At 35.6% G+C, this 15,285-nt stretch overlaps 1 protein-coding gene across 2 annotated transcripts in view; it reads right to left on the minus strand.

The window, feature by feature from the left end:
• LOC108972412 (tRNA dimethylallyltransferase, mitochondrial) overlaps positions 1 to 15,285 on the minus strand; it is a 130,054-nt gene that overhangs the window by 11,719 nt on the left and 103,050 nt on the right. For both annotated transcript variants that reach the window (XM_018939349.1, XM_018940158.1), the window contains exon 5: positions 4,135 to 4,273. In XM_018939349.1, the coding sequence (XP_018794894.1) occupies positions 4,135 to 4,273 (139 nt within the window). The remainder of the gene's footprint in view (positions 1 to 4,134; positions 4,274 to 15,285) is intronic.

The raw sequence follows: 15,285 nt of genomic DNA on the forward strand, positions 1-15,285 counted from the left end.
ATAGATATATGTACATATGTATGTCGGTGTCTGTATATGTGTGTTTGCAACCAGTTATGTCTGCGTGCATTCCTCAACATTCACTACACCTAATAATGGCGACGCATTACAATGAAATACGCGATTGCGTCGAATGTGAAATTAGCATGCAGATGTGGTAACCAGCCGGCGCGCTAACTTCAACAAACTGGCTGCAACAACAACAAGCACACATCGATAGTGGTAACAAGAAGTCGAAGACGTTCTTTGACTTGTTTGTCGCTGCGGCGATAGCGAGTTGGCTTGAACAGTGGTTTACGACTCATTTGGCTTTTGGCCAAAATGACTTCGAGTAGGCGCTTTTACGATGCCAGAACAAACAATTTCGCTGAGTGACGACGCACTCGCCAAACACACACACACACACGCACACACACAAATGTACACCCATTGCGCCCAACAGCTGGAAGTGAAAGATTGGCGCAAACACAAGTGAACGGTAGATTGTGTGCGGACAACGGGGCGCGTTAGAATGCGAGTCGTAATTGAAGAAGAATGTCGAATGGATAGGAATGCAAAGTGAAAGGAGTTTTACAGGTTCTTTTCCATCGTGATCGCACAAAGAAACGGCTTTAAAGCTTTAACTTTGTACGCCTGTATGCGTGACACAACACGATTGCTGCGATAAAATGTGTGTACGAGAGGTACAGCGGTATAGCGGTGCGGTGGCGGCGGGCAATGAAGAATTATAATCGCATATGGTTTTAACCGATAATCCGGTAGAGGCACAAGGAAGACTTGAATACCATGAATTTGCGTAAAAAAATTGCAAAAATAATTGGCAAAGAACGTTGGTGGCATCTTAAAGACGTGAGACCAACAAAATGTTCGAACGTGTGAAGTGACTTATGTACACAGATGAGTGTCGGAATGCATCAAATATTGTTGTAATGAATAATATGCACTGATTGTTGTACATAGGTACGTGTGTGCGTGTATGTAGAGGCGAGAATTCGCGTTAATGCAAACAAAACCGTGTAAAGCAGCACAATGTCAATGCTATATACATACACATATGCATTTATTAAGGGGGCAGCCTGCTTTAGAAGCTTCAAAAAATCGATTTCTTTTTTGCTTAAATCTCTTTAAAAATAATCTAAGAATATGTCCCCAAAGTTATAGATGGAAATTCGAAATAATTTCGAAGCTAGAAGGGAATAGTGACCGAGTGTCTAGCAGATATTTTAGCGCTTGGGCAGAAAGCGAAAACTTTGGAGCACGATTTCTCGGTTCTTAATTTTTACGATTTTTCTTAATTGGCGGGCAGGATAGGAAAAAAAACTAAAACTCGTATAGAATTTGGGGCCACTTTTATTATCTTTGGTATTAAATTATCTTCTATTTAAACTAAAAAAACTAGGAAAAGTCAAGTTTGAACATATTTCTAAATAACATAAAGTAAATATTTCTTGGTCAAAAACCACTTTTTTTATTTTTAAAAAATTTGTAAAATTTTACACTTTTTTTGTGGAATTTTTAAGTTTAACTACAAGACAAATTATTAAAAAATATGAATCTTTTTGAATTTTCTGATTCCGATAGAAATTGCGAAACCAGCAGCAATAAAGTTAGCGAATTGTATTCGATGCATGATAGGTAGGAGTAGCAACGAAAGCGATGAACGCAGTGGACGCCCAAAAGAGATTGTTACCGACGAAAACATCAAAAAATTCCACAAAGTAATTTTGGATGAAAATAAAGTGAAGTTTTTCGAGATAGCAGACACTCACACACTAAAGTTATCAAGTAAATATGTACATTATATAATTCACAAATATTTGGGTATGAGAAAGCTCTGTGCAAAGGGGGTGCGGCGCGAGTTCTTTTGTGGGCAAAAACTGTCAAGATTCGGAACACTGTTTGGAGATGTTCAAGCGTAATAAACCCGAGATTTTGCGTCGATATGTGACAATGGATGAAACAAAGCATCACAGTGATCAGCTCCAAAGCGTGGAAAAATGCAACAGCCTATAATTACTGTGCCAAATATGAGCGCGATCTGTCAACCAATTTGTGTACGACATTTTAACCGATCGACTTCAAATTAAAACTGAGCATTGTTGAAAACATACATTTACTATACAACGACCTACGATCTGTTTGATTGATTGAAAATTGTCAATTTGGCATTAAAAAAAACGACAATTTTTTACTTAAAAAAACGAAATTTTATTTCAAAATCACGCCATTTTGTTAATTTTGGATCTTTTTCGAAGATCGTAAGTCATTGTATAGGAAATTTAAGTTTAATAAATGGTCTAAACATAAATGCATTTCATACTTGTATAAATACATATATGCAAATATATATGTAATTTGTATATGTGAGTAACAAAACACACTTCTGAGATTGTTATTCCAACAAACGCCCTAGAAAAAATTAAAAAGAAAACGGCAGCAATCGGAAATTTCGAACAGAATTATCAGCTGGTGTGGGCGTTGGTTGCAGCGCTTATTCTTGCAGTTGCTCCCAGCGATCAGCTGTTGTCTGCCTAGATACTTAAAAACAATGCTGCGACTAATGGGGATTTCGAGAATTATCTCATTTCTAATTATTTTACGTTTAAAAGTTCCGAGATTTTCTTTGTTCGCTTTGTTTGTTTCCTTATCATAAATTGAAATACTTGCGCTTGTGCGTGCAAGCGCCGCTGGTTTATTACAAAATATCGAGAAAGTTAGAATTTATGCTATTTTGGTGACGGAAAATTTTACTAACAATAAAAAAAATCATGAAAATGGAGGAACAATACAACAACATTGCATGCTACATGTTGCATGAAATTTATTGTTATGGAGAAGCGTCAGCTCAGCTCTGCAACGAACATAAAAAAAATGCTGCAGAGGTGATAAAAGTGTTTCCTTCTACACACAATGTGGAAGCTTTATAAAACATAGACACAGATTTGTTGCGGCCAGGGCAATATGCAACAACATATACCGTCTGTCATAGACATACGTTAGCGTTTTAAGGAGGGGATATTAATTGAGTTTTCATTTCGTATGATTGCATAATTTTTTATTGTTATGTGAGAATATATTTATATATATATTTTAGGTCAACTATTTATAAGCTGCGAAGGGCTAATCTGATCCCAAGGTGACGGCATGGAAACATTGAACAAAAAACAATATCTAGAGTAACTTGCAGATTCCCTTCTCTTCCGTACCATCAATTGTTGCCTTGGATCTCTAATTAAAATTGAAGTGACCTTGTCCTTAATCTTTTGAGATCATATCATGAAAGATCAATTAATGAATAGATCAACTATAGTTATATTTGTTCTATTATAAGCACTCATAGAACTTTATTTGTAAGCTAACTTGAGCTATGAACACCTTATATAAACTTACAGGTATTCTACAGACTTATAAATAAGTACTCCGGAATCGAAGTATCGTCAAGCTATTACAATGAAGTCTGAAAGTCTGTTGCATTTACTAATAATTAACAATAAATCGAAATAATGATCACTTAGGCCATTAAAGGCATTATTCTTAGAATCGAAACATTCAATATGAACCAATTTTAAGAGTCGTCAACATTATTTTATTTAACTAATTTTAGTAAATTTACAGAATGCAATTCAAACCCGCCCCCCACATATCCTCCTTTGGCTACGCCCCTTCCATATTACCTACAATGGAAATTTAAGTGACATTCCGCTAGCCAGAAACTGAATGAAATATGTTAAGCATTTGGTTGTGGACGATTTAGAGCAAGCAGCACACCGGCGGCGTCCAGACGAACAACTAGCACATCATTCAACAGCAATGTTATGTCTGTAGCCTTGGTACAAAAGCGCATACGTCTGAGATTTGTCAACCCAATTGCTATTTTAAAACATTTATGCCGCATATAATGCGTTAATTTACAGTTTGTTTGCCGCCTTCGAAAGACACGCCACTTTTGTGGATGTCCCCTGACTGCAAAATACTTTTTAGTCAAAACAGTGGAAAAGTACAGTAATTATATATCATGGATCTGTTTATGTTTTTGTGCCATCTAGCAGTTGTTTAAGTTAATTATTATTTTTGGTTATATTTAACTGTCGTGGAACGGAACGGAACTATAATTAATTTAATTTTTGTACATACCTGTTTACAACGCAACCAAAACAGTATAGTATGCGGGTAACGTAGTGGACCACCGAGCCGATTACCGCCTGGTTTTTGCCGTTGCGCCTGCAATTTAGTGGTTAGCGTCTCTCCCGTTTGCTGATATACCTCTATGGCGCTAGGATGAGAAAAAAAGAGTAAATAAAAGTCAAAATTGAGGCTTGTGGTGCTTGTCGTCTTTAGAAAATAGTTCATATCTAAATAAAATAAGAGTCAAGAAGTGAGTTATAGTTAAGATTAAAGGAAAGCGTGGCACCAAGTTTGCAAAGACGGTCGAGAGATTGTTGAAGACATGCCTCGTTCTGGACCAACTTTGAACTCTTCAACTGATAAAAATATTAAAAAAATGAAGAATATAGTGTTTAAAAATCGTTAGGCAAATGTCAGAGATATGATATGAAGAGTTTGAAATCTCTCACGAGTTCGTTTAAATGATTTTGGTGAATATTTGTGGTATGCAATGCGTTCTTGCTTACTAGTGCCGATAAGCTGATTTTCTTCAAAAAGATAACCGTAAACAGATCAATTTGCATATGCTTGATCATGCAAATATCGATCCCACATTCATGGAGAGCATTATAACTGGAGGGACAGACGTTCTATAAGGTGTTCTATTTGACCCTTATTGGGGCGTTTGCATGAGGTAGGGATTACTTTGAAGGAGACAGAATAAATATTCATGAATAATAAAATATTTTTCGTTTTATTTTTAATTTCCCTGTACTTTTTTGTCACAATGTATATCATAAAATCTGACCCTTACTGTTGAAATAACATCTGATTAAAAGACTCTTTTTTATGTCGTGGTCGTATATTGTGTATATCGTGATCTGCTCTGAAAATGAATCGGTTCCTTAGAGATGTTTAAATGCTTTTTTATCTTTTCAATTCTGTTAAGATTTTCGAATATAATTTTTCCTTTTTTTGGAATATCTTGAACTACTCAAATTATGTTCCCAGTAAAATATATTATCTAAAATACATATAATGCAAATTCTTAGGACGAAAATAGAGTTATTCCTAAATCAGGTTTTGTTTTGAGCTCCTAAAAAAATTATGTTTCTATTTTTATGATAGCATTTAGGTTCATATAGAAGAGGGATGATATGTAATAAACAATTGCAACATCGTTTGATTTAGGAATTGCTGACGAATTGTATGAGAAGTATGAATGAATAATGAAGTATAATGAATTGTGAACTACGGAATAAAATCTGAAATCTTCTCAGAAACATTAACCACCAAGAGGCGTCTAAATTTTTATAAGAAATCTGATACTAATCTAAAGAAGCTAGCCCAACTTGGAAAACAGCATCTGTAACGAAGCACCACAGTCGTGTTTAAGTAGTTCAGCTCTAAACAAGAAGTATCAACTCGGCAGAACTCCCCAAAATTATTTTGAATATAAGTGTCATACGTTCTGGCGCTAGAGGGTAGAACCAAAAAAGAGAAAGTTGAGATGCCAACCAAAAGCTTGATTTATCATAATTTGATACATAGGACTGCAAATAACTTAACATAAAAAGCGAAGAAATGCTAATTTTCCATGGCAAATTTGACCCACAAGTTTTTACATTTTGACTACATACCATATATGTACGAGTGTATATATTTTGCCTTAAACGCGCCGTTTTATTGTTTGCAACATAGTGTTCTGTCAAATCTTACAAATTAGCATAAGTTAAATACGCATGTACTTGGAATTTTTACATAACCTTTTTGACACCACATTAAACAAAATTTCAAAATCAATGGCAGTTCAAAATCTTCCTCAATCACTGTGTATTTTGTCAAAATCAACATGTAAGTCAACAGATGCTTGAGATCTCTTGACAAGTTGTTAAATGGTGTGAATGCCGGCGGAAACATTTGCTGTCGGCACCTGTCAATAACAACTAGGCGTATTTGCATTTTACTTATAAAGTTATTAATACATATTTATTATCTGAAAGGCCAAGAAGGAGCATCACGCATCTTAATATTTAGTTTTCTGAAATTGCAGAATTGAAATTGTAAATCTTTGTTTAAGGTGAAATCAGTGATGATGACCACAGTTGGTTTTTTATATAGTATAACATACATATGTATGTACGAAGGCGGTTCAATAAATATTTATTACGACAGAACAGAAATTATTAATAGTAATTAATTTCTGATATAGTCTACTTTTAGTTCACATGACCCAGCGTTGTTCCCACTACTTAATTCATAAAAAAATAGGTTTACCGGAAAACATCATGAAAGCCTCCATGACAGCGTTAACAGAAAAGCAGACTAAATGTGGAATTTAGGGCAAAAGAAGCAGCAATTCGTAGCCAAATTTGAGCAATTTGGCTGTGGCATCGGATGAGTTATGGTCGATGCTTTGTGACAGTGTGAATTATATAACTTTTTTCTTCACCCAATAATAGAGCGCTGTGACTGTCTCTCCTTCTTCGGGGAATTTCATGTAGAAGACGTCTTGCGACTACAGCAGCTTTAATAGTTCTTTGAAGTGCGCTCGTCGGGTCAGGTACACTGTTTTAATTATACCTTGGTATCTACCAGTAGAACTATCTTTTGGCGGCGAACATGAAACGACTTATAACCTCTTTCAGATTGCGATAAACAGCGTCAAATATTGGTGAAACTGGACTCACGGATACGATAGTCTCTCGCAGTAACCGTCCTGGACTTTTGTCACGTTATCTGTCGTGGCAGCAGTTTTACGGGCACCTAAGATGGCTCAGCACATACCGACTATTGATCATATTGAACTAAAATCAATGTAGAGACTCGCATTGAAACAAAAAAGTGACTGTCGAAAGGGAAGAAACAAATCACCGCTCAATGCCGGCATCCCAACGCTTCCGCAGCCGCCCTACATCGCAGCTGTAGCCACCGGTCTTTTTTGTTTCCTTACCTGAAAAGGTCGATGAAAGGCAAGCAATTTGAGGAGATGATAGAGGGGATCCTTCAATGCTTGGGAATCGCGCTGGTAGCGCTGCATCGACGCAGAAGGAGCATATTTTGAAAGTTTTTAAAGAATTGTAATGATTGGTTCATTAAATTTTTTAAATCGATTCAGTCCTATTACTTTCCGGGCAAACCCTGTATATGCACACTGGCCCCTTTATTTTTGAGATATCGATCTGCAATTTTGCACCTGTTTTTTTTTCTCACCAAGAAGCTGGTCCGACATCGGACCACTTTATAATCTCTTAAGTAAATTTCTCTAGCGACAGTGATGTCATCAAGCGCTAAAGCTAACTACTTATTGTACCCATCTTGTTAGTCTGCGAAGTATTAATGTGCGTATGCAAGTCTGCATTTGCCAATCGTGCCCATTTCAGCTGCAATTGCTTTTCTTTCAGTGCATTTCCTTTGCCTTGGCAATTTTTATTAATATCTGTCAGCACCCATTTACCGGAAGTCACGTTTCTGTTGTCGCTTTTTTTTCTGCACGCTTTTTGATTTCTTGCTTTTCTTTCTTTTAATAACCGCGCACAGGTAAAAAATCCGGCCTAGAAGTGTGCGTGTGAGTGAGTGAAAATATCAATAGCTTGTGCTAATTAAATTCCAATAGAAAAGCAACTGTGGCGGCAATTCGATTATTGAAAGAGCATCACAATAGAAAGGTGTACATAGCTGTACATAACGGCATATGTAGTTCAAAATCTTGCATTGTTACAGCAGACATGTGCATACACACATACATACATATGAATTTGGTCGATGGTATATGTAAGTCTATTCAATCACTGCCGTCCGCAAGTTCTGAGTCTCCAACCGGCACAACGTGAGTCAGAAAGCAAATGCCGACGAGACAGGCCTAAATGTGGGTTAATCGGCCAATTGGTCATCTGACCGAAGTGCATTTATATAAACTCATATAGGTGTGTACACCGAAGTATATAAAGATATTCACCTTCATATGCGAGCACTCCTCACATTAACTTACATAAGTAACTATGAATTGATCCCTCTATCGATGTATGTCTATATGTCTACACCTAAATACACATGCAGCACACCAATAGCTAATTGGCTATTATTTTATCTGCACAATCACAACTGGCGCTGCAGAAATGCTGCAACAGCAACCAGTCCATACGGTTATTACGTATTCAGCTTCAATATTTTAGCCTCCACTCTTTGCTGTCAGTGAGTTTTTCTGAATGGTCGGCCTGAAATCGATTGCAGTTGTTGCAATTGCATTTCCGTTTCGAAGTCGTCTTTCCAGTTTTTTCTTTTTCATTTATAATTTTCATCTCGTTTTCTTCTTCTCTGCTGCTCTATTTGCGCACACGGCTATCGATCGTGAAGCTTAGTTTTTGTAGACAACGCTCAAGCACGCGTTTACTTTTACTTTTTTGATTCGATACAAAATGCTGCGCAGTTGAAATGTCTTATTTAGCTTCGGTTTTTCAAAGAAAAGGCATGACTGAGCTAGAAAATAACTGTGTAAGTGCGTAGGAGACTAGGAGGCTGAAACGGAAATGATTGAAGTTATCTGAATGTGGAGTACTTTCAATAATTGGACAAGGTTTCTGGAGCTCAGAAAAATAAAGAAATCTTTAAAAAGTTGTAAGAAACCAAAAATACAACTGAAAACTGTTTAAGACTTCATTAATTTGACAATTATTTTAACTCTTTTAAAATTAACGATGTTTCAGTTATAATCTTCTCTTGGCCGAAAGGCTAATAGTTAGTAATATAATCTAACCTAACCTAACCTAACCTCCGTAGCAACTCTGCCAGACTGGCTACCTCTGGTTTGCAGCATCCACACGTACTTCGTGTATTGCTCTCTCCAAGAAATCTCAGCCCAGAACTATTCAAAAGCAAATCGTTGGACGTAACGCCAATTTCAATATTCTTTCCTGCCAACGTCATGATTTTATGCTAAATGTTAGTCTGTAAGACTACAATTGCTGGCGCACGGCGATTATATTGATATCATTGGTCTCAACAACCGCTAGTTCTGTTCTCCTGTCATCAAAGGATCGCTCTCGTGACTTGTCTTCAGCGTCACTTTTGACAGTCAGAACTACGAAGACGTAGATAATTTCATCTATCTTGGAACCAGTATTAAAATCAACAACAATGTCAGCCTCGAAATCCAACGCAGAATAAATCTTGTCAACCGGTGCTGTTTCGGACTGAGTGGGCTTGAGAAGTAAAGTCCGCTCTCGATAAACAAAGACCAAACTCTATAAATAACTCATCATGCTCGTCCTGCTACAGGAGTCTTATGAGTCGACAATACGGCTTTTCGAGACAAAGGTTCTGCGAACGATACGGACATAGTTCAGCGAATTAAGAGACATCGGCTGCGCTAAGAGTATTCGACGAAGTACCCACCGGGGGAAAAAGAGGAAGAGGAAGACCTCCACTCTGTTGAAAAACCTAGGTGGAGAAGGACCTGGCTATACTAGGAAAATTCAATTGGCGTACAACAGCGAAACGGAAGAACGAATGGGCCGCTGTTGTAAACTCGTCTATAATTGCGTAAGAAGGAGATTATGATCATCTTGTTGTCAATTCAACATTTACTTAACAACGATTCTTGAAGCCATCAAAAACTGTGTCATCAGTCGTCTGCTAATGATGAAAGCATTAAAAGAAATGGTGTCAGATTTGTCATGTTAGCATCCAGGGGCCGAGGATCTTAACTTATAGATCGAATGAACATATTTTTATTAAGATTTTGTGTAGAAAGCAAAAACAAAAACGATTAGAAATCACGATAGAAATGCTTTACAACATAGTTGATGACGGTGATTTGGTTTCTGAATATGACGTAGAAACTGTCCAAAAACTTAGCGAATGGCGCTTTAAAAATGTGCCGAGACCTATCATAAACCCGCTTAATGAAATTACTACTCAAAGACTCACACCGCAATTTCTAAAATCATGAAAATTTATTTTCTATAATTTTTGAACGTATGAATTTTATTTTATTCTATCCTCCAAAAAATTACCCTTTATTCACAGAAAAATATATCGAACATATATCAAGTAAATTCTCTTGAAAGCTCCCAACATTCGTGTGGTTTATCAAAAACAATATTTCTAAACCGAATGCCGATAGAATTCCGATACGTAAGTTAATTATAAAATTGCGCTTACAACAAAATTGCATTTAATAGCAACAAAATAACTCGAATGCCGATTACTATTGTGGCTACAACAATTTACGAAGCAATTACGACGCTTACGAGTGTACGAACAAATGCCGATGAATATGTATGTATGCATTTATATGTGTGAGAGTGTCCACATGTAATTCCATTGATAGAAATCATTGGAAACCCGCAATTAAATCACAGATTCCTGGCGATTAGCACATATGGGTTCGCAGAAAATCACACATACACATACACATTGACACAACTATAACTACACATATACATATATGCGAGTAATCGCTTATAAACAAAACGAGAATACCGAATTTATGCATAGAGCTACGAAGGTGTCGCACAACAATAAACGCTGCTGTCAGCGGCAAAACACAGCGGATTTGAATTGTTGTTTTAGCCTCTAAGAACCTGCCGTCACAGTTTGCTGCACATTGTAGTTTGCTGTCAGCAACAGCCGTCAACCAAACAATAGCAACAACAATGATACATAGAGGTATATACGAGTAGTATACAGTCAATGCCAGCGTTGATGCAAGAAAATTGAATTTCATTCATAAAATGTGAATTTTGTTTTTGTCGCGTGCAGCATGTTCGGAACTAAACAAAAGCAAAAAATAAAATAAAAGAAATAATAATGATAAATTAACCGGACGAGTGGTTAGATGAATGCTGTCTATCGACTATCCGATTGCCGTGCATGTGATATACCTACATACATACATATGTATATATATAACATTGTGTTGTGGTTATGTGTAAACAGTTTATTTAAAATTGCATGTGAATGTTTCACGTGTTCGGAAGAGTAGCTCTGAGTTCGGATATTTATTAGTATCTTACTTTTAAATGCGAAATAACATATGTATATACCACAGGTACACATGCGAGTATATTCTATAATACAAGATCAAAATAATGAGAGGCCAAAATTTTTGATTAAGGCAAAATCAAATTTTCATAGAATCCTTTAGACACTAATTTACAATTTCAACCACAAATTTACAATTTTTTTGTTTTATTAAAAAAAAGTAATAACGGGTGTTTTTTTGAGATGTGTGATTGTTAATGAGGCAATGCTTTTTTCGGATTTTTGACAGCTGTTACTTGAATGCTCAGTTTGTTCCTGATCCTTTGGGACCAATTCATAATAAATAGACTTACTCCGCAGCAAAATTCGAATTGTGCCGAAAACGAGTTGGCCATCGATTCAAATTTTTACAAGTACATATATTTGGTTCAGCAATCAAGCGCACTTTTAGTTGAATGGGTACGTTAATAAACGAAATTGTCGCTTTCAGACTGATGATAATCTACAATCCAATATTCAGACGCCGTTACATACTCAAAAAATCATAGCATGGTGTGCCACAGATCAAAAATTGGGGCTCTCGGCTAGAATTTATTCGAGTCAGTCGCGGCGGTCACTTGCCGAAATTATTTTAAAATATAGTGGTAAATCTTAATTTTTATAATCCACACTTCTAAAAAATACCTTTTATAGGTAGTAGTTATGAAACTAATTATTTATTTATTATTGTTTTTTTCATATTTTGAATGGTTGGTTACACACTTAATACTATATTATCTAAAATTTTAAATCGATATCGACTCAAACAGTTACAATCGGTTTTAGTATAGCGCTAGTTCAATCAGCTCTATTAGTTTGATGTTTTTTCTCGAAACATATCATCAAACAATTCATCAGGATGCCGTTAGAGATCGTGAATTCTAAAAATATGTCAAATTTTTCCTCAAAGCTATACTGTGTATTCTTAAGATAGAAAAATATATTGTTTTCAGACTGTCAGGGTCAGTTTAGGTGTGCCGCTTAACAATTTTTATTAAGTATGTGAAGATACTTAATGCGTTGTTTAGCACAAATGTCTAAGTATGTAGTTGACGGTATTGCCCTCCAATCAGCAAGTTTTGTAGAAAATGAAAAATGAGATTATGCTTAGATGATCATTTTGATATCTGTCTCTTTGGTGTGTTATTCATACCAAGTGTATTATATATTTTATAAATTTAATTAAATAAGCAGACTTCTTAAAAATATTTCCCTGTATTCCTGGATCCTTTGGATTTCTGCAGCTCTTTTAATTGCGAATCAGTTTTATTGAATTGAAACTTAAAAATTATGGAAACTTCTATATAAAAATTATTCCAACTATAAGCATTTTAGTATACCGTCCCAGGATTTCGGGAATAATATGGGTATGGTCTCCAGATCAAGAATATATATAGTTATAGCCGCAGGAAACTTATAGCTTTCGAGATATTTGAAAGTTGAAAATTACTACTATTTGAATTACGTATTTTTGCGATTTAAAACTAATTGTACACTATATAACTATATAGGTATATTTTTGATCTGGAGGAACTCCTCTAGCTGACCATACTCATATTATTCCCGAAATCCTGGGATGGTATTCTAAAGCCGACACCAGGTGGCAACCCTGTTAAAGCTCTACAGTCGTAATATAACTTCACATTTAATTTTTTTTACAAAAAACTTGCAAACATGTGGCAACTCCTTTCAAAAAAAATTGTAAACTTAAATCGCATGGCAGCTTTTCTAAAAAAAATTATTCCAACTATAAGAATTCTTAAGCTTATTTATTATGATATGAATGTTTAATAATATTTTATCTGGTGAATTTTATTGAATTAACTTTTAAACAGGTGGCAACCCTTTGAACTTAGTATTTTTAGTAGTAGGCTATCTTAAAGCTCTACAGTCGTAATATTACTTCATATTTCTTTTTTTTTTGACAAACAATTTACAAACCTGTGGCAACTCCTTAAAAACCAAATATTTTCTGTTTAAACTTTCCTATATTTCTTTGTTTGTAGTGAAAAAAATAACAATTTTTATATTTTCAAATACAATTTGCAAACATGTGGCAACACCTTTCAACAAATATTCTCGCTGTATGCTTTCTAAAAAATTCTTCAGGTTATAGGAAAAAAATAACACTTTCAACACTTTTAAATTTCAACGAGGTGGCAAGGTTGGATTTTTTTCTCTTAATTCGTCCGAGTACCAAATCCATCGGAGTAGCATTCGGGGTCAAATGAGTTTCAGACTCCATTCCGATTATTGTTAGCCGACACATTTTCATTACATTCGACCAATATTATCATCGCACTCAAATCCGATTTGTTAAATAATCCCAGACATAACTTTAATAGCCACGACGTTCAAAAGATGTTAATAATCTTTCACTTTTCTGGTGAGCAGCAAAGGGGTACAAGTTTTAATTAATTTTCCTCAACCTAAATATATCGATACGGCACACCTTCTCCTTTCACGTGATTGTTTAATTGATTGTTGTACATGTAATTAGGTATGACGGTGTGTGCGTGTAAATATGACGGAATGACTGACAGATGCATAAACACATTGTTTGATTTAATTGATCAATGATGCATTCACAATTTTGGTTGTTCGTTTTGGGTGAGTGTTTGTCTGTATATATATATACATATATATATAAATGTTTTTATGTTTGTTTGTACGTATGTTATATATGTTTGTATATATGTTTATATATATGTATATATTTATGTCTGTATGCGCCAGTTCGTGCGCACTGTTGGCGTTTTAAAGTGTAATTACAGATAACAAGCCCACAACAATTACATAAATTCAAGCGTAAACTATTAATAAGACCGCAGGCACGCAAGCGAAATACGCACACACATACATACGTACTTAATGGGCATAAGTTCAGCGCCAACCGAGAAAAGCTCAATGAATTTTGATGTTTTTGACGTTTTCGTCTGGCGTTCGTTGGTAGGCGCAGCTTCCATTGAGAAAAGTCCACCAGTAAAAGCAAATATGGACAAACATATATGTGTATATGTATATGTATGGTTATATGTATTTATTTCATAAAAGAATATGAAAAAGTTTCATCAATGTAGTAGAGAATAGGAATAAGTATAGCAAAAGAAGCAACTGATTTTGTCAATATGAGCAAAAAGTAAAAAACGCTAATTGAAAGAAATTAATTTATTTAAATGTATGTATGTATTTGTTTACACAGCAAAATTGCATACATACATACATATTGACATATTTAGTGCAGCGGAAAGGGCAAGCAAAACACGTCACTGTGTGGCTCCGCCTCAGCCGCGTGCATATTTGTGCAATTGCGCATGCCGGTTTTCGCTTTGCTCTTGTTGTTGCAATTGCATGTTGTTGTCGCACATCATTACATTATAATCGGAGCGCACAACAACAACAACAAAGCGCTACTGCAATAAAACTGCAACCTCACCCCTTCACCCTATGCAAATGTTAATGGAGCAGCTGTTCATTGAACTAGTTTTGAGGGGCGTATGAGTTATTTTTTTTTTTTTTTTGTTTTACTTTCTGGAATTTTTTCCACACTTATTTGCATATGTGGCAGTAGGTTGCTGGTCGCTTTGGGTAGGTTGTGCGGCGAGCATGTAATTTTCCGTAAACAAAATCGAAAGGTAAATAGAAGCGCATTTCGTAAAAAACTAAAAGACCAATAAAAGGAAAGGCAAATAGACACGACGAAGTGCAAATAGGTGGTGTGCCGATAGCTGCAATTAACCATATGTGCACATATACTATATGTATGCATGTAGTAAACAAATGACGCCAATTAAGCAGACACAGACACAAATAGAAATGTGTGCGACGCCGAAGGTGAGGCACAAAACAAAGAGCGCAAAGTGAAGTTTTTATGTGTGATACCTTCTTTATTGGACGCCTTTTGCTATTGGCGCCAAATTATTTTATTTTTTTTCCCGCAGCGCTACACTGGGTATGGATTGTGTGGGTATGGATTTACCTTTGATTGGCATTATTTATGAGCGCAAATCGGCGAATTTGCACATAATTTTGACGCTGCTCCCACACTTTTCGACAGCTATTAAAAAGGCATAACCCAATTCAATATTGAAAAGAAAAATTATAATAAGAATTGATTAAAAATTAAAAAAAAAAATAATATTTAAAAAAAAGAAATAA

The sequence above is a fragment of the Bactrocera latifrons genome, unplaced genomic scaffold (assembly GCF_001853355.1).
Source record: "Bactrocera latifrons isolate USDA-ARS-PBARC rearing strain unplaced genomic scaffold, ASM185335v1 scaffold_0, whole genome shotgun sequence".
NCBI lineage: Eukaryota > Metazoa > Arthropoda > Insecta > Diptera > Tephritidae > Bactrocera > Bactrocera latifrons.